The 20,289-nt window shown below is 31.8% G+C and overlaps 2 protein-coding genes across 4 annotated transcripts; one reads left to right on the top strand and one right to left on the bottom strand.

Annotated features, from left to right (window-relative positions):
- Positions 1 to 35: 35 nt before the first annotated feature.
- LOC109798005 (Trimeric LpxA-like enzyme) lies at positions 36 to 9,065 on the bottom strand. 2 transcript variants are annotated; one of them, XM_020358194.3, is made up of 15 exons: positions 8,736 to 9,060; positions 8,422 to 8,652; positions 7,675 to 7,989; positions 7,173 to 7,280; positions 6,487 to 6,676; positions 5,909 to 6,171; positions 4,969 to 5,080; positions 4,554 to 4,633; positions 4,105 to 4,356; positions 3,951 to 4,027; positions 3,150 to 3,241; positions 2,542 to 2,624; positions 1,309 to 1,380; positions 651 to 776; positions 36 to 528 (listed from the first exon to the last, which is right to left on the bottom strand). In XM_020358194.3, the coding sequence occupies exons 1-15, from the start codon at positions 8,868 to 8,870 to the stop codon at positions 490 to 492; spliced, it is 2,175 nt and encodes a 724-aa protein (XP_020213783.1). In that variant the 5' UTR covers positions 8,871 to 9,060; the 3' UTR covers positions 36 to 489. The 2 variants fall into 2 exon arrangements, with proteins under 2 accessions (XP_020213783.1, XP_082915288.1); XM_083059162.1 differs by lacking the exons at positions 36 to 528; positions 651 to 776; positions 1,309 to 1,380 and adding an exon at positions 2,125 to 2,180 and having other exon boundaries at positions 8,736 to 9,065.
- A 4,173-nt stretch (positions 9,066 to 13,238) lies between these two features.
- LOC109797045 (sodium/hydrogen exchanger 1) lies at positions 13,239 to 18,449 on the top strand. Of its 2 annotated transcripts, none has more exons than XM_020356940.3 (15): positions 13,239 to 13,606; positions 13,737 to 14,091; positions 14,178 to 14,296; positions 14,457 to 14,554; positions 14,722 to 14,784; positions 14,867 to 14,913; positions 14,998 to 15,192; positions 15,341 to 15,387; positions 15,616 to 15,682; positions 15,808 to 15,908; positions 16,023 to 16,124; positions 17,041 to 17,179; positions 17,280 to 17,342; positions 17,551 to 17,634; positions 17,935 to 18,449. In XM_020356940.3, the coding sequence occupies exons 2-15, from the start codon at positions 13,918 to 13,920 to the stop codon at positions 18,280 to 18,282; spliced, it is 1,647 nt and encodes a 548-aa protein (XP_020212529.1). In that variant the 5' UTR covers positions 13,239 to 13,606; positions 13,737 to 13,917; the 3' UTR covers positions 18,283 to 18,449. The 2 variants fall into 2 exon arrangements, with proteins under 2 accessions (XP_020212529.1, XP_082915286.1); XM_083059160.1 differs by having other exon boundaries at positions 13,239 to 13,636.
- Positions 18,450 to 20,289: the final 1,840 nt, after the last annotated feature.

Here is a 20,289-nt window from a genome sequence, read left to right as displayed (position 1 = left end):
ACGTGAAAATTCAGGCTAGAGTTAAAAACCAAACATGCACTAAATGACCCAAGTCTTCGAATCACGTTGAATGACGAAAGGGACTACATTTCTCTAAGAGAAAAATGATTACCTAACACTTTCCAAGCCTAGTTGTCTTTTAGTGAGGCCCGGCTATATAGCATATTATTAAATTCGTACATGAACCAAAATTGGAGGATTTTTTTTACATTTAGTACAACACTGAACAAATGATAAAAGTACTAATTTCAGAAACTCTAACCACTTAACCTGCTGAGTGGATAAAATTAACAGGTAGTGATCACACGATGTAACAATCATGAAACTCGAGTATACGTTCTTCTAACGATTTCAATTTCTCCTTGGATTAATTCCTACAGTATGGCACAGAAACATGTCAATATAACTACCCATTTGAATTATGCGGTAGTTAAAAGGACTGAAGTCCCTTTTAAGCTGCTGAGATGACAGCATCTTGCAAAATCCTTTTTATTCATCGTCGTCTTCTTCAGGTGCCTCTTTTAGCCACTACAACAAGAAACGGTAAATGGCTTAAACAAGAAAGTAATGCATCTTATAGGGGATAGTAGTGACAACGCAAGTAACATAACCTAGTTCTATAAGTGCGAAAAAATAACAATGGCACTTACTTGAATTAATTTTTGGGCCTGCTTAACAAAAACTTTATCTGCCTCATCAGCATCTTTTTTCTCATCTTCCCAACTCAAAATAGCATCTTCATTTACAACATCTTCATTATACAAGTGGTGCAAAATCTGAAAGCAATTAAAAAGTCATAACATGGAGGAAAGCCATTACGTGTGAGAATGTAAAACACACTCCTACTGCATTACAAGTAGTATATGAGTGGTATGAAAAGGCTACTGTTAAAGATGTCTAAATCTCAATACCACAGAAGTACTTTGATGCTGCCAACAGATGCACAAGAATGAGAGCATGAGAACTTTCCGAAACCTTCCTTGGGTTAAAATTCATTTCATAACATTATTAATTGACTTACGTTAAGACAGAACAGCAATGTATAAATTATGATTCATATATGTTAAAGGAATTTATATTTGACCAAATGAATATAACAATATTTAAAATTGAGTTCACCGTTAAAGTTTTCATATCAGATGTGCATTAAGATGCGCAAAATTAAAAAGACTAACTTGTGAAAAATATAAAATCCATTCAATAATTATGAAATATATGCAGCTACAGATATGGTTCAATGCATCTTTTAGATGTCCATACTAACAGAATGAGACATCAATTAATCTAACTTGTAAAAGTTAAGCATACCTTTGTGAACAATGGAGCAAACTCCTTTGCAGATTCCGAACACATTTCTTCAAATTTTAGTATTATTTCAATCTGGAGTACAAAAAATTAAAACAGATGAGCAGAGGGCAAGCCATTAAGTAATGGAAAACAAATAGGATAGTATCAAGTAAATTGCCACTCTGTATTTGAGCAAAATTCTATTATTGGCAAAAAACATTGGGCAATTCAAAAAGATAATGATCTTTTAAAACAACTCAAAGTTCATTAAAATAAAGAAGTACTACCATGTTTCGCTCAATCAAAAATCTTTGACAGTTCTCTTTCTTTACCCGATTAGTAATATTTTTAAAGATCCCCACACAATGTAACTATTTTTTAATATCTGTGTTCACACACAACTCAGTTTCAGATGTGTGTGTGTGTATGTATAAAGTACAACGAGTACAAGGCAGACAAAAAAGAAAGTGATGTAACAAGATAACAAAAAAGTGTTTACAATACAAATATGAATAATACAAAATATATTTGATCTAACAAGATAAAATAACCAAGCTCAAAACAATCCATAAGTGATTTTATTTGATACTGCCAGATAAATCCTAACTTACGCAGCAGAAAAAACCTAAGAGTTTATATATGCCCTGTTTGAATAAACTTTTCAGTAAACACTTACGGGAAAAGAGAATAAGAAAAAATGAATTTAAGTTTTTTCCGTGAGATAAAATTAACTTAAGTTAAAATCAGCTTTTAGAGAAGCTAAATGAGAAAGCTTTTATAAAAGTTGAAATGCATAAATTGATTTTAACTTAACAGAAGAAGCTTAAATCATTTTACCTTATTTTCTTCCCCTATAAGTGTTTATTGAAAACTGAGATGTTCGTCTAAACAGGCTATACTCCAAAACAAGTTAAAAAATTAAGTCAAAAACAAAATACACCATACATGCCAATGTAGATATTTAATCAGCATGAGAACAAGTCTTATCTTGAAGCTTATAACTGGACATTGAATGAAACCATTGCACGTTTAAATTAGCAATATTGTGAACAAAAGTCATATCTTGAAGCTTATAAATGGACATTGAATGATGATAAAATCATGAGAATAAGAAAGTACATTCTGCAAAATGCTTTACAAAAACATAAATAAAAATATTGAAAAGATAATTAGTAAATTTTCTAATAAAAATAGCAACACAAGTGAACATGAATAATTTAAACAAGTAAAGGGGAGAGAATTTGACAGATGCACCTGATCATCTATGTCAATCAGATAGGTTGTAAGAACCTGTTTCCATTTTGTAAATACAAGCTGAACATTTTTAAGCAAGCTATCTGAAAATTATTCATCCCAAGAAATAATAAAATCAGTACATAACCATTAAGAATACACAAATAGATGCATAAATAAAAAAATAAAGTAAAATAACTACTAAAAAGTCAATCCCCAGTAAAAAGTGAATAAAAATAAAATAAAATAAAATAAAATAAAAAAAAGATGAGCAACAAAACCCAATAGGAGAAGTCAGCACCATGGATTAAATCACAACATCAGACTCTATCAAAACAATCTAGAGTATCTTGTTTTTCCATGATTTACTCTAATATTTTCTCGGGTCTTCCTCTACCCTGTTTACTCACTTTTCACACTAGACCCTCCAGTTGATTAACGTATCACAATTGTTGTGTAGGTTTTGCTATTCAGTCTCTCTAACAAGGTGACTCCAAGTATGTTCAAGTTCTAAAATGAATTCTAGAAGTAGTTTTAATTTAATAAGGAATTCCATTTCCATGTAAAGAAACAAATGGAAGGGATTAAAAAGATTGTGTAACAAACTAGCAAGAAAGGGGGAAGCTCACCAGCTGAACTATGGGGGGTGTCTAAAGCAAACTTCATCATGGCATAAAATACAGCTCCGGCACAATCAGCAGTTAGCTTATTGTACGACAACCTACCATGAATATAAAACCAATGCTTATATAAATTAATTCCCAGTGAATACATATTTAAAGTGGCATCATATAAGAAACCATCAAAATTGCAGAATGATAATTGTTCAATACACACTCCATAAAGATATCATGCCTTGTAGACAAAAAGGAGTTGGAAGTTGGATGGTTTAGAAAAGGCACAATTCTTTCTCTTTTCAAGGAAAATGTAAAACAATTAGTGCTGTCATTTGATTCCTCCCCACTGACTGTACCCATAATTCAAGAAATTCTAGGCTACACCAATCACTGTCTGCCTCCTCCATTTCAAATTTCTCAATGAGCCAAATATTATCAAGCCGAACTGAGTTGAACTGAGCTTGGCTCAACTTGACCCATTTCCAAAGTAACAACTGATTAAGCTTCATGGCTAAGGCACTAAGCTAATATTAATCATGGTTAAGCTATATACATTTCAGTTAGCTTATGATGTAAGATCTCATGTCATAAGCTTATTAAATAAGTGCTTAAGTTGTTTACCCAAACACAACCTTAATGTCATCCATGAAAAGATAAATAAATATATATTTTTCACATGACAAAAACTTGTGAAGTTTTAACAAGACAATCCATTCCTCTGTGTGTGTGTGTGAGAAAATCAGATGAAATGGTATGGGTCTGCAATTCTGCATACATTAAAATTTAAAGAATACATATAAGCATATTACTTACTTCAACGAGTTGATTTCTAAGTTTAAATGACTTTCTTGTATGTTTTCGTGCACAGCCCTGAGAAAGGTTGCTTCAACCTGCAAATGATGGAGTGCAGGAAAATCTGATATCCATAAAACGCATCTGACACAAGTTTACAGGTCAAAATCCTAACCTCTTTCTCAAAGTAATAAGAGTCTTCTTTAGAATCTTCATGATCATCATCATCTGAATCATTAGAATTAGGTTTCAGCTCTCCAGAAAGTGGAAGAAAACTGCCATCATGAGTTAATTCCATATCATCTTCCATAGTTTTAATTGCCTCCAGAATTTTATCTTTTGGAATAGGTGCCACTGAATGTCTCCACTCTTCTTCATGGCCTCCTTCACATGTTGACCAAACATGACCAGCCCCACCCATACCTAGCTGATCAATAAAAGAAAGTGAAATGAGAAACATTAAATTCCGTAACCAAATATTGGGGTTCATTTTGGTATATAATCTAATAATTTATTTTTTTTAAAATGAATCTAAGCTTAATCTTCATGATATACTGAGAATAAGTTAACACATACTGAAATAATGATGCAAATCATAAATCAAAAAAGCCTCATGGAACTAACCTCTGAAACAGGACTAAAATGTGTCTTATCCACTTCGGAAGCAATCTCTACATCTGACTTATCCACTTGGCTTCCGATGGCTGCATACATAAAAAAAGATATTTGAAAGGTTTAGCATATGCATTTACTCTATCAATCCATACACAGCATAAAGCAAAAGAAATCTGTTTATAATTTAAAAAAATACAGAATCACCAATTAGAATAGTTGATCAAACAGAGGACAACCCAATGATTGAGAGAAGTATTCTGTGAGGACTTGAACTTTTTATGGCAAATAAATTACGAGATTGAATTTTCATTATTAACAATTAAAGACCTCAACTTTATTAAAATGTAATTTTTATTTAAGCAAATAAAGAATCAACATATATCTCCAGGGCACAGTTGAAAGTTTCACAAAAAATTAGCAATACCACTAGTACTATCTGCGTATTCAAGCTCTTCATCACTATCTTCCTCAATTGGCTGCTGTAATAAAGATACTTTCGAATAGGGAGGAACAACAAATTCCGGCCCAACTACAACCTGAAAGCATAAAATTCCTAAGGTATCAAAAGCTGTAAAAATAATAAATTATTAATAGACAGTCTCTATATTTCCATTCCATCTCACAATGAGTAATTGAAATAATTAAATAAACAGGAAAGCAAAGTTAATTTCAAACATTTGTCAGATATACTATCTCAGGGTCATGAAAATGCAAGTAAATCACTACATTCTGATATATACAGCATAAAAAAACATCATAGTAAATCTAATCTTACATTATAAATTAAAATATACAACTCAGAGACTGAGGCTCTCACTTTCCACCCTTTCTCAATTAGACACTCAATATTCTCTCTCCTCTCCTTCGGTTGTACATATCACACACTACTCCCACAATTAACCAAAAAAGTCCTCTCCACCATGTCAAATTATTCCCCTTTTATCTTTATTTGTATGTTTGATCTTAACTGCATATCTTTTCAATTTACCCTCTTTTATCTTAATCTCTAAATTGAATTTCAATATGCTTTTTTTAAAAGAAATTATAAATAGTTAAAAATAACTTTGTATCGCAATTTAAACTATTCATTGTAAATCCAAAATATAATTTATATATTTAAAGATATTTATTTATTTGAATTTAAATTATAATATAATTTATATATTAAATATATTTATTTATTAAAAAATTAATTATGTAAAAATAAACATTTATCCGGTGCATATGTGCAAGGCTAAGATACTATAAATAATTAATATTATAATACTATGATAAGCAAGTCCAAACAAATGAGAAACAAGGAAGAAGGAAGAAGGAAGAAATGATGGCTAATGGCATGGTATAGATAGTACAAGGACACAAACCTTGAAAGACAAAACAACACCAGGTTCCAGAACAGCCCCAGACTTTATAATCACCCCATTACATACAATTGCATGCTGGAGTTTACAGCCATCTTCTATGGTGATGTTATCCCATATATAACATCCCTCTATGACAACATTTGACCCAATTTTACATCCCTCTCCAATAACAGAATTTGAAATTTTAGTGTGATTCCCAATTTTGGTGCCAGAACCTATGACAGTAAAAGGGCCAACAACAGCAGATTGCGATTGTAATATTTCTGAAAGGAGAGAAAAGAGCTTGTTAAAACAGAATACAGCAATAAATTTATGAAAATAGATATATAAAAAAATAAAAAATAAAAAAACTGGTATACATTAATTTTGACCCAACAACCTACTAATAAGGGTTTGTAATGTGGTAATTACTAGATAATTAAATCAATCAAAAGCTTGAGCTTGTACACAATGAATGCATATATCAAGCAAACAGAACATAATCATTGATTGAAACTAGACCCAATATATGATACTATGTCCATTATTATAAACAATTCGCCAGCATGCCCAATCGACACTTAAATTTTCATCCATACCTGAAGCACGGTACATTCCTTGTCGTTCAAGTTTCATAGCTGTGTTACCAAAATTCATTGCATCTGGAACCAGTGGATATGTCCATCGATGAATTATATCCTTGCTGACAGTGTCATAACTTCGGAAATTATCAATCCTTGCAGCATAGTCCGAGTGGATTTCATGAACAAAAATTTTGTACCCCATTATCTGAAAGAAATATATGGTCAATTTTGATGTGGTGCATACAGAATGCAAAGTTTACAGAATATGTGCAATAGAAGAATATGTAAGCAAAATGAATGATGAGCTTGTATACAAAAAGACTTGTAAGACTGGAAATGAGCAAGTTATGAGAGTTGTTCACAAGTCTATTGCATATTTTCATGTCCTAAAATTGTTTGAAAAGTGACCAAGTACGAAAGTAGTTTATTATTCAATTTCCAACATGTGCAGACACGTGATCAATATTCAATACAAAAGAGCACTGTTTTATATGTGCTCATCAGCATGACAACTAGGAAGGAATGTTGAAGTTTCATAGGAGATACAATTTGACTTTATTCTTCCAGTAAAATGAATAAAAAAAGTTGAAAGGATTTTTTTTTCCTTCCTAGAAGGACCTAAGGAAGAACTTCAGAAAGAATACCAGAACACAGTACCAAAACACAAGGTATCTTAATTTAGCATGAGAAAGAGAAATTACATCATCAACAAGCAATCCCTTGACAAAATGACGCCGTAGATGTTGGTAGTCAAAATTGTCCGTAAATAGGCTAAGGACTTCCGGCGAGCAGATGTCAATGTAACAATCCTGCAGAAAGGATATTGTTGACCAAATGACCTCAAAAACTTTAATAACGTTGTCTCAAGCAAGAGATATGACCAAACAAAGTGCTAGCAATGCAATAATAACAACAGTAATTAGTTCATTAACTAACTGAAAAAAAAAAAGATGGGTAACACATTCAATTGAGAATCTATATATCATTTCTCAGCACAACCCAATCATGAGATAAACATCACCAGAACTCATTAATTGTTGCTAGACAGTAAAGTTTTGTCATGGACACAAATTTAAATACATAAAATTTGTCCATGAATTAGTTATGTGCTTTTTAACAAAATAAGTACCAGCAATCCAATTTCTTTCCAGCAAGAAGTTAAATTGAAAGTCAAGCAGAAATGCCTGAAGAAAAGGGTTAGACCTGCTTGTCATGGTGCAGGGAGAGCGAAGGATTATCAACAAGCAATGACTTGTCAAGATGTAGAGTTCCTTTAGAATGGTCTGCCTTATCCTCATAATACAGAAGTTGCTTGGTATTAGGATCAATGGCCATGAAAAGTTCATCAGTACCAAGTCGAGACTGATGGATAGCCGGATTAGTTTTCGAATGTTTAATGATCATAGTCATTACGGCATTACTATCTTTCTTCTTCCTTTCTTTATGCTCTATAAGTGCCTGGGTAAGTGACATATTGCTTACAGTATCTCCATTGATAAGCACAAAGTCTCCATGTACCTTCAACGTAACAAATAACTCAAAAGTGTTAGTATACAACACATAAGAATCACCATTCGGACTGTGACAAACAAACAACATGATTCGTAAACAGTAGTAAATAATAACATTTTTCAAAGTTCAAGTAAAAATCATAAAAATAATTCTTATAGATCGGCAGTGCCTGATTCAGTAGGTTATAATTTTTTCCTTTCATAAATAACCTATAAAACAGAGCATGCAGAACATTTCATAGTAAGTGCATTGAGCCTATACTTCTAAAATTAAATTTCACATTAACAAATAAAAAAAGGTGATAATATAATGTCTGTTATGATGCCTCTTCTCAAAAACCAATTCTAAGTAAAAGAACGAAACTATTGCCTAACAAGAATTCTAATATGAACCTTCCTAAGCATTTATTGTATCCATGGTCTGGAAAAGAAGACATACCACATTGCGCTCGTAAATCACGCGGAGCGCATCTCCGGCGCTCACTGAATTCTGCGACTCTATAGTAGTAACCGTGAAATTAGGTTGAGAAAACCACTCGGATTTTTCAAGATAGCTAATGACCTGTTTGGAATGAGAACAGCAGAAAACAAAGACTTCTTCGACGCCAGCAGATTCGAGCCAAGTCAATGTGTAATCTATCATCGGAACATTCACGAGCGGCAGCAACACCTCAAAAACCACGCAAACAAAAAATACATAATTAGAAAATGCGTGTTACGGCGAAACATTGAAGAGCGTTGTTCTGTGTTTACTTTGGGGCGTTCGAGCGTGATAGGTCTGAACTTGGTGGTGAAACTATCGGCCAAGAGAACGGCCTGCAATGGAACCCGCACCAGTTCGTCGGGGTCCTCTGAAACCCTAGCCGCGCTTTTCTTCGGCGGTCCCATTTCTTGCCTAATGTTCTTGTCCCCAAGAAGAGAATTCGGGAAAGGTGCTAGCTATCGCGAGTCTGGGAAACGAGAAAAGAAAACCTCAAGACTGAACAAAACGCTGCAGTGACTATCATATCATGGAGTGTGTATGGGCTTATTCTTCTTCTTAATATTCCATTTCGCTTTCGTCCTCTCCACGAATTACAGAGTCACGAGAGTTGTCACGCCATGGAAATGGATCGGGCTGGACTAGATACGTTTTTTTTTTTTGAGATAGTTGAAAATGCCTTCTTAGTTTTGGGCTCAAGTATCAAATATACATGTGGGCCTCGGTTTTCTTTGCCGTCAAACGCTACAAAGAGTTATTAATTATTATTTAGGTTTAATTACACGTTTTTTTTTCACGTAAATATTATAATTTCATGTTAAATTTTGAAATCATATATTTTGTCACTTATTTTTAATTTTTTAGATATTTTTTCATCATGTTAATTAACTATTTATTATTTTTAATTGATTTATTACAAAAATAGTTCATGCATATTTGTTCCTCCATTCTTTTTTATGATATGTTTTCTTGTAAAATTATTTATACGATTGTATTATTTATTTAGTAGAAAAAAGGCACTACGTGTCTACATTGTATTAAAATAAAAAATAAAAAAAAATAAAAAAAATGAAAAGTTACTCATAAAAAATAATTATTAAAAATAAATAAAGGATAAAATGGTCTATATAAAAATGAAAACAAAAAATAATTATTGACAATGATATCCCTTTTATATATTAATATAGATAATCAATACATTGTGTCAACATCAACTAATATCGTTAGATAATCAATTAATAAGTGATAAAATTATAAAATTTTAAAGAGTCAAAATTTACATGAATTTATTTCTCTTATGAAATTTTTTTTTCAAAGTATAGTTTTATTTTGAAGTAATTTCTAGAAATATTTTATGAAAGTATATTTTTTTCTCTTTTAAAAACTACTTTTTATATATAATTGACTTAAATATGTTTTAATCCCTTAAATTTAATTTTTTTTTTAATTCTTATAGTTAAAAAAAAATATTTTAGTTCTTATACTCAAGTTTTTTAAGGAATCTATCAAAAATTGTCATTTAAAATCTATCCATTGATATCTCTATTAGTGAAAATATCGCATTAAACCTAATTAATAATGCATAATTATTATAATTTGTTGTTTTCAGATATATTATTGATGATTTAAAATATTAAAATAATATTTTTATAAATTATAGGGACTAAAAATAACAGTTTTAAATTTGAGGGACAAAACAAAATTTATCTAAATTTAGGGGATTAAAAACATCTTAAATTAATATAATTTCATACTTTTGATAAAGGACGAATGATAAAGCATGTTTTTTAAAAAAAATTTGAAAGAGTAAAAATATTTTTAAAAAAGTAATTTTCAAAAGAGTAAATTTATTTTTCTTTGGAAAAATACTTTTTAAAAGTTTTTTTTTTTCTTTCAAAAATATTTTTGGAAAAGAATATGTTGGAAATAAATAAAGAAAGATGCATTATTAATGGATGGAGGCGTATTTAAAAAAAACATATTTTTTATTTAAAATTTAATAACTTTTATAACATCAAGATATGTAATCAAAATAAAAAAAATTATAAGACTTGATTACTCAATTTAGTAAGATTAGAAAAGATAATTAATTTACTCTCTATGGTGCATAAATTTTTATGTTTAAGGTTTGTACACACTCTTTAAAAAATATTTAATATTAATATGTTAAACTTAAAATACCTTCTTTTAATATCTTTAACAAGAGTTATAAAGGAGAGACAAGATTAATAATGAAGTAGGAATCACAATTATTAAATACGGCGTACATGAAAAAAAATCAATATTACTCAAAATATGTAATATATATATATATATATATATATATATATATATATATAAAGGAAAAGTTTAAAATATAATATATATATATATATAGAGAGAAAAGTAATTTTAGTAATACATTCATCCAAAATTAGTGTGTGTCTGATTTGGCATTACATTCAATCCAAAATTCCAAATCATATTGAAATACCCATCAACATGATTTTCAGTAGTTTTTCACATGTTAGAGTCATATAGAGGAATTGTTTACGAGTCCAAAATTGATTATTAGCTAAAAACAACTTTAGGTAGCATTTGCGTCCGATCAAAAATTTCGTAGAAAGTTATCCTGTTAACTTGTTTTTATGATGAAAAATCTAAATATATACCACGTCACTTTAAATTTATTTTTAACTAAAATTAATTTTACATAATCTTCATTCAAAATCAATTTTTTCACATTTATTTAAATACATATTCGTTTTTTTCTCCTCTCCCTTTCTTTTGAACGAAACATTTATTTGACTTGGTCTCTTTTTAAAAAATGTGATTAGTGGGGCTTTATTTTTTTTATCCCACTAAGAGAATATGGTGAAATATTTTTAAAAAACTTTTAAATTAGTATAATGAAAATAAGTTTATTCAGTATGGAAGTTTATTTTAGAAATTTATTGTATATTTTTTGGGTTTGCAAAAAAAAAAAAACATATATATATATATATATATATATATATATATATATATATATATATATATATATATATATATATATATTTGATCCTGAGTCTTCTTTGGGTTACAAATATTTGTCTTACTAGATGTGTGTGTTGGTTTTGTTATAGGGAGAAGTTTCTGTAGTGAGGGACCAAGGTTGAAATCATGTGGTGATAATTTAGGAACCTGTAATGTACGTGTTTTGTTTTGTTGCATGCAGATGCAGTTTTTGTCTTGAAGTTGAAGGAACAACAACACAGCCCAATATGGCAGGAAGTGAGAGGTTCACATTTCCACGAAGAACAACACACATTCATACTCTTTTTACGGAGTTTAATTAAATTAAGGTTTCATGAGTTCATCATCATATCATATCCCAATTCGGAAGTTGGAACTTGATTTTTGAAAATCCCCTATAAAACTATTGGCATTTTCCAGCTGTAACACTCTTTCTTTTGCTGATTGTAAACTGATAAGTAGGCCAAGATTACATTTGCATTCATTTATTTCTTGTTGGAATTTGCCTGCTTGAGACACTTTTTTTTTAAAGAAAGCTACTTGAACAAAACAGAAAAGGAAGCTCAAGCAAAAGCAAAAGTAAAACCGATATATACCATTTTAATTGAGGATAACATTATTAAGAGTAAATTATATAAACATTTGGATTAATTTGATTAATAAACATTATATATGTAAAGGAATTTTCTACAAATGTTAAAAATAAATAAAGAAAATATGTACAATTTCACAAAATCTGATTAATTTATTCTATGATTAATATCCATTTAGGACGAAAATAAATTTTTTGGATTATTTTTATTGAAATGTGATAAATATGTAAGTTGTATACTTGTATTCGCTTGTGCTTGTCTCCAAAAACTTATGACTTTTGCTTCATATGGTTTTCAGTTTGAATTTTATTAAAAAAATAGAAAAAGAAGAAATTAAGTCTCGCAGCAACATTCATTTTTTGAATTTTAATTTGTCATTCTTCTCAGTCACATTAATCATAATTTAGTTTACATTTAAAATCGTGATGTAAATTCCTTTAATATTGCTTTGATGAATATAATTGCTTTAATATGAATTATATATTTTCCGTATATTTTAAAAAATCCATTTTTAAAATTTTTTATTAACAAACATATGATTTTTTATGTATAAAAATAACTTCATAATATTAAATTTTGCATGAAAATCACGAACTTTATTGTTTATACGACTTTTATTGAAAAATTTAGTGGTTATTGATTATACACTATTTAGATTATTTGTGTTAAATATTTTAAAATTATGAATACAATCTATATGATAAGAATATGTTAGGTATTTGAATTTATTTGTTCATATATTATCAATATAATTATTTTTTTTGAAACCCTAATAGACACTTGTCATTTTCCATTTTCTATCTCTTCGTATTATCTCTCAGCTATCAATTTTTCTATATGGGAATAGACTAGCATTAATTGGAGACTTCATTCTTAAAAAAAATATGTTATTATTAGAGGTTATAGACGTGTACAATATCGAAATTGTTACATCGTGGTCTAAGGCAGCAAGCATAAAAGGAAAGTTTCGAATGATCAGCGATGCATTTGTGCATTTGCAAGAGACATGACATGAATTTATTATTAATGGGTCCACTTCACACTTCACAGTTTAATTATATTGGTTTTGTGAAATGATTACCTACAATACTATATAGTATATACACATGGTGAGTGAGATTTTAGCAAAACATGCATACACAAACACAAGTATATATTCACTCCCACACCACAAGAATTGGACAAGATAAATTTGAAGGGATACCAACGGCTTGTATTGTCATTTGTGTTCTCTGTCTGTGTCTGTGATCCCCGCGTTGCACGCTTATGTGTCTTCCTTTGTCTCTTGTTTTCTCAATCATTGTCTTATATTTTTATCTTCTGCTACAATCAAATAAATATCTACAGCAATTTTTCTCTTAGTTTCCATCTCTTCCTCGTTTCCTTCCTTGGAATCATCATTGTATAGACCTTAAAACTGAAAAAACATACAAGTTTCACATACCAATTTGCGAGGAACTCGAACGCGAGTTTGGTTCCTTTGGTTTCTTTCTCCTACGTTAATTGCTATTCCATTCATCACCATCTCGCTGCCAATCTGAGTCTCACGTTTTCATGTTCGTTATGTCACGTGAAATCTTGAACTTGTAGTTAGAAAAATTATCTTTACTTATTACGTGTTTTTTCCAATCTTTGCATGTTGTTAATTATCCTTACATGCATCTTGATTTATTGTTCTCGTTGCAGAGACTTTAATTTGTTGTTGCAATATATGGATCCAAGTTAATTAAGGAGGCTCTTAAAACGTGTGCAGCTCCGAGGCAATTTGGTTATACATGGGTTTGGTTTGTGAAGTGGCGTTGCACGTTGTATAACAAAACATAGAAAATCTGAATTTGGTTATTGCAAACGATTGTGGGTTGACAAAATGGGTGGCGAATTAAGTTACGTGCTTTCAAAATTGCCAATGCTATCAACTTCAGATTATGCCTCCGTTGTGTCCATGAACATTTTTGTGGCTCTGCTTTGTGCTTGTATTGTCATTGGACATCTTCTTGAGGAGAATCGGTGGGTGAATGAGTCTATCACTGCCCTTTTGATAGTAAGTGATCATTACTATAAACAATTTGGTATACATATATGTGTGTATGTAATGATATAAATGATTGAATTAATCGCTATGTGCAGGGTCTTTGCACTGGCGTGGTGATATTGTTGATGAGTCGCGGTAAAAGCTCACATCTTCTAGTTTTCAGTGAAGATCTTTTCTTTATATACCTTCTGCCACCTATCATATTTAATGCCGGGTAAAGTTTTGAGCACCAACTAGTTGTCTAAACTCTAATGTTTGACGCTGTATTTGATAATTAATTTATGAGATTTCTTGTGGGATCTTACTTAGTGTTTTCCTAATTTGTTGTATTTGAGAGCAAGGCATACACAATTGATGTTACATAATTATTACAGGTTTCAAGTGAAGAAGAAACAGTTTTTTGTTAACTTCATGACCATCACTCTGTTTGGTGCTGTTGGTACATTAATAAGTTGTAGCGTCATAACATTCGGTATGTTTTTTCACTTTATAAGGATTTCTCAAGTTGTTCTCTAAAATTTAACATAACAACAACAAAATGTTTAGCATTGTTACTAATTATAACCTAAATTTGTTAAGCAAACTGTCTTCATTGGAAAATCTTTAATTCTTATCTGAATTTTTGAAGCATTTTTTCAGGTGTCATGCAAATCTTTAAGAGAATGGATATTGGTAAAGCACTGGAAATAGGGGATTATCTAGGTATTGTGTTGTTCAATCTCATCTATTTGGCAAATTGTCAATTGACTATCTGTTTGTGACTCAATATTTCAAAAAATTTCAGCAATTGGTGCAATATTTGCTGCGACAGATTCTGTGTGCACGTTGCAGGTTTGGAACAATATGTGCCTTTCTGCAATGTTCCAGTAACCAAGGTGTAATTACTAAGTACTGATTTTATACATGATGTTGCAGGTGCTAAACCAGGACGAGACACCTTTACTATACAGTCTTGTATTTGGCGAGGGTGTTGTGAATGATGCTACATCTGTGGTGCTTTTCAATGCAATCCAAAGTTTTGACCTCAAGCAAATTGACCACAGAATTGGTTTACATTTTATCGGCAACTTCTTGTATCTGTTTGTCGCAAGCACCTTGCTTGGGGTTTTGGTAAGTGCCTTACACCCTCTAATTCTGTGTGCACCTTGTGCACATCACTCACACCATGAAAAGATCTAAGTCAACAGTTAGTACATACATGCACATTGATATTGCATATGGCTTTGGTCTAATATGTTTACTCCATATCACCTTGCAGGCTGGTTTACTTAGCGCTTACATTATTAAGAAGCTCTATATTGGCAGGTATCATCTTGAGACAAGTGTTTTTTTAGCCATTGCCGTTGTCATTCAGCAGTTACTATGATAGTATTGTATTGTTTTATATTTTTCAAATGAGTTCTTTCACTTCAGTAGAATCTCTTGGGGTCTGTGTATGTTTTATCTTGTGATCACAAGTTTTTTAGAGCTACCATGAAAGTAATTTATAACAATTCTATAGCTGTTCAACAAATTGCTCACTCAATATTACAGGCACTCTACAGATCGTGAGGTTGCTCTTATGATGCTAATGGCATACCTTTCCTACATTCTGGCTGAAGTAAGTTTTAAAGAACTTCAGAGGTTTTTGTGGAGTACGTCTTGTTTTTGAGCTTTATCTCTATCTATCTATTCTTGTGGTACATTAATCATTGGCGGGTTGTGATATATCTACATGTTCTGCAGTTATGGTACCTAAGTGGCATTCTAACTGTATTCTTCTGCGGGATTGTTATGTCTCATTATACTTGGCATAATGTTACCGAGAGCTCAAGAATCACTACTAAGTACATCCTCTAAACAGATTTCTTCAAGCTATATACCAATCTATTTGGCGGTGGTAACGCTGTCTTATTTTTTTATATTCTAAAACTACACGTTTTTTTGTCTTACTCTTACAGGCATGCTTTTGCAACTCTCTCATTTGTTCTTGAAACCTTTATCTTCCTTTACGTTGGTATGGATGCCTTGGACATTGAAAAGTGGAGGTTTGTTAGTGATAGGTAAGTCCCGTGTTCTCTCACAAACTAGACAAAATGATCATCAACTCCTTGCCCTGTTTTATATTCATGAAAGATTATTGAATCGTGTATCACCTATTCAACAAATGGTATATGACGTAGCCACTTTACTGAAACAGATGTTTTCCGTGCTTGGAAATTTCATCTTTTAATTTTCCAAACATTCCTCAAAACTTGCTTTTTCTAACTATAGGAAGTGAAAAAATTTCATGCGCCTCATTCGGTTTCTTCTATGAAGCACGGATACTTCAATTTGCTTCACATATCCGTATCCGATACGTATCCGACACGATACTCTTGGATACTTCACCGATACGTGTCAATGAAGTATTCTAACTTTTGAAAATATTATGAAAATTTTATTCAATCTCGATATTCTCAGATACTTCACCGATGCTTATCGGTGATACGTATCATTAAAGTATTCAAATTTTTGAAAAATTATGAAATATCCATTACAACTAAATAAGATATATAAACATTTTTAATATAAAAACATAGAAATATTGATCCTTGATAAACTGTAAATGAAAATTGTCTTCTACTTCTACATAGATAATTTTAAGAAAGGAATGAAATTGGTAATATTATTTCTATTTGTAAATAATAAAAAATAATTTATGATAAAATGGTTTATAATTATTTTTAGTAATGTACAATAAGTATGTTTTTAATTTGGATTTGCAAAATAGCAATTATATATTTAATGTTTATGAATGTTGATCAAAATTACAAGTACACAATTATTATGTTGTATGAACATTGATATATATGACGACACGTATCTTACAAGTATCGTATCTTATATATCTTAAAATAAGCGTATCGCCGTATCGGATACGTATCGTATCCGATACGCGTATCGTATCTGTGCATCATAGGGTTTCTTCTTCTGCAGGCCTAAAACATCTGTTGCTGTGAGTTCAGTATTATTGGGTCTAGTACTTGCAGGGAGAGCAGCATTTGTTTTTCCCCTATCCTTCTTATCCAACCTCACTAAAAAGTCGCCAAGCGAAAGAATAAGTTTCAGGGAGCAGGTATGGCTAGATCTCTATCAAAACTCAGAAAGTATTCTCTTTCAGAATTTCTTGGGCCTTAAGGTTCTGTTGACAAATTTTTCATTCTTTCTCGCTTTAGGTGATCATTTGGTGGGCTGGTCTTATGAGAGGTGCTGTTTCAATGGCACTTGCCTACAATCAGGTAAGAGCGACGTTGTTTATTAGGGGTTATTGTTTTTGTCAAATTAGAGTTAATGGTCAGTGTAGTGTAGATAGGATCAAGTTTAAATTGCTGTTGCATTCACCTCGCAGGATGTATCAGGTGATGCAGCCTGAAGTTTATTACTGTACCTCCAATACGATCTTAAAGTTAGATGTTTTTTAGAAACTGACACTCTTGTAAAATGCAGTTCACGATGTCGGGTCACACTGAATTGCGAACCAATGCCATCATGATCACCAGCACCATCTCTGTTGTGCTTGTCAGCACCATGGTAAGATGCTTGCTTCTTGTAAATTTCTTACACCATATGTCAGTGTTGTTCATGGTTTTATTCATAGAGATTTTGCTTTCTGCTTTGCTGACAATTAGTCCTAGCCTAGGTTAACCATTTTAGAATTGAGACAGCTCGCAATATAAGATGGGAAATTTAAAAACCACTCAATTATATGCTTTAATGTGTCTTACAGTTAACTAAGTTGAGGGGGATTGGGACCTGAAAAAATGTATACCTCAGTTTCAAAAGAAAATTCTTTAGAGGTGGTGCTGACACAATTTAATGACAACTTGTCAGGTGTTTGGTTTGATGACTAAGCCACTCATAAGGTTTTTGTTGCCTGTCACTCACCCTCCTACAAGCATAAACATCATCGGAAATATAGATTCATGTCACAATTCCCCCAAATCAATCACTGTACCCTTTCTTGGAGGCTCCCAAGATTCTGAAAACGACCTTGATGTCAATGAAATTCATCGTCCAAACAGTATTCGTGCCTTACTAACAACTCCAACGCATACTGTTCATCGCTTATGGCGTAAGTTTGATAATACATTTATGCGTCCAGTTTTTGGTGGTAGAGGGTTTGTTCCAGTTGCTCCATCCTCACCAACTGACCAAAGCGGTGTTCAACAGTGGCAATAAGAAGATTGTCCAGAAACGTGTAATATTATTGCCTGAAATTGAAATTTTTATGTAGATCATACAGCGCATGTAATCGCGTTTCGTTTGCTCGAGTTTTTTGGGCAGTAGGAAAGCTTTGTGCAGTGTATAAAAAACAAATTAATATTTCATTTTTCACTATTACTATACCGAATGGTTCTTTAATTTCTTTTACAAACTAATATTTTAGTATGTAAAAAAATATTTATTATATATAACTAAAACTTATAATAAATTATATATATAATTTATATAAATAAATATTTTAAATATATAAATTATATTTGACATTTATAATAAATAATTTATATTATTGTTTATGGTGGAATTGGTTTTTACGGATTCTTTTTATTCGAACTAGCACAAAAATGTTTCAATTTAGGTATTTGATATTTTTATGAATTTATGAAATGTAATGCAGGAAGAGAGACCGAGTAGAAAGTTCTAATGATTGTTTGTCTCTAAATATTCATTAATTATTATCAAGCAATAATGTTCATGTATATAAACACTCAAATGTACGGAATGAACAACACATATATTAACAATACAAATCATGGTTCACTTCGCATAGTGATCAAATTACATTACACGTTACAGCATATTGATCAAAGTACACTACGTGAGATTAAAAGACGAACAAGAAACTACTCTACTTCTACTCCTATAAAGTGAAAAGAAAAATGGCCGAGAAGTATTCATATCCAAAAATAATTCCTTGCACAAAAGCCATATGCGCAGGCAGAGAGTGCTTGAGACTTCAGTTCTAGTATGAGTTTTCCGACCCTTGTACATCGATACATTACTCATATTTATAGGTCCAATCAAGGGCGGTTAATATTATGCATGTGCGTTATTGGAGCATAACCGTTATCTACTAAGTTCATTACATGGGATTAAAATATAACTTCTCGTAACCACTCGTCCCACGTCTCTCATTTCTTGATTCGACCCTTAGTATCCATCCTGGTGTGTTCTAACCGTCACTAACCTCCACCAACCTCTCCTCACTTTTTCGAGCAATATTTGTTCGATTTGCCTAATTTTTCGACCATAAATAAGACTTATACGTTCCAGGTAGGTGTTGATTTTTTATCTTTCTCTCGAGTAGCATCATAAGGGTATCTTTCGATTTTGCCTGGTTTTCAAGTACCCCTAACAAATGTCCCCTTAGGAATTCGGTCTTGATGAACACTAGTGACAAAAAACAAAATTCCTATCGAGAGTTTTTTCTCGATTATTGATCGAATTTGACTTGTCGATTGCAACTTGTATTCCTTCGATGAAAACCTACTTCTAACAATTCATTTAATGTAGTGACCGTTAGATGTGACATTTATTAGTCTGACGGCTCGTGCTCACGTTTCTTCATAAGTCAGTTTCTTGAGTAAAACGTTTTGGCAGCTGTTATGAATTTAAAATTAAAATTTGAATTGATTTGATTTGGTAAACCCATTTTACCCCACGCCCATTAACGCGTGAAACCTTTCTTTTTACCCTAGAGTGGATTTATTTTTTACCATTCTGCTTCATTCTTCCTTCGCGCTCAAGCTTCCTTGCCTTTCTTTGCTCTGTTTCTTGGCTTCTTTCTTCTCCGGTACCCTTGTTCTTCTTCCTTCCAAACTTCTCCTTCTATATTCTTCAAGCATTATGGCCTCTTCTACTGCGTCTACTTTTGCTGCTGTAGTGTCCACTGTTTCTCCTACTACTGCCACTACATCGTCCCCTGTTCTGGCCATTGCTACGTCTCCTGTCATAACCCCTGTAACGACCATGGCCACTGCAACTTCTACTCAGACTGGTCCTTTACTAATGACCAATGCCCAAGTTAGCAAGGTCAAAGACGGGGACGATACCTTCATCCCTATTCCAGGCATGGAGGAAGCAAGTCTGAAGATCTTTCAATCGCAAGTACTTCCTCCTTTCTCTCTAGAAAGTGGTTCTATTCATGCGTTTCTAGGCCCTTTTGCTGGTCAAAATAAGAAAAGA

This window comes from Cajanus cajan, chromosome 6 (assembly GCF_000230855.2).
Source record: "Cajanus cajan strain Asha chromosome 6, NIPB_CcT2T_4, whole genome shotgun sequence".
Classification (NCBI taxonomy): domain Eukaryota; kingdom Viridiplantae; phylum Streptophyta; class Magnoliopsida; order Fabales; family Fabaceae; genus Cajanus; species Cajanus cajan.
Note: the sequence above shows the minus strand (reverse complement) of the source record. Positions and strands in the feature narration are given on the sequence as shown.

Excerpts from the sequence above, each read along its gene's own strand:
- LOC109798005 (XM_020358194.3), bottom strand. The coding sequence starts at position 8,870 with ATGGGACCGCCGAAGAAAAGCGCGGCTAGGGTTTCAGAGGACCCCGAC. Across the intron at positions 8,653-8,735 it reads TCACGCTCGAACGCCCCAAA|GTGTTGCTGCCGCTCGTGAA; the intron begins GTAAACACAGAA and ends GTGGTTTTTGAG. Across the intron at positions 7,281-7,674 it reads CCCTGCACCATGACAAGCAG|GATTGTTACATTGACATCTG; the intron begins GTCTAACCCTTT and ends TCCTTTCTGCAG.
- LOC109797045 (XM_020356940.3), top strand. The coding sequence starts at position 13,918 with ATGGGTGGCGAATTAAGTTACGTGCTTTCAAAATTGCCAATGCTATCA. Across the intron at positions 14,785-14,866 it reads GGAAATAGGGGATTATCTAG|CAATTGGTGCAATATTTGCT; the intron begins GTATTGTGTTGT and ends AAAAAATTTCAG. Across the intron at positions 17,180-17,279 it reads GAATAAGTTTCAGGGAGCAG|GTGATCATTTGGTGGGCTGG; the intron begins GTATGGCTAGAT and ends TTCTCGCTTTAG.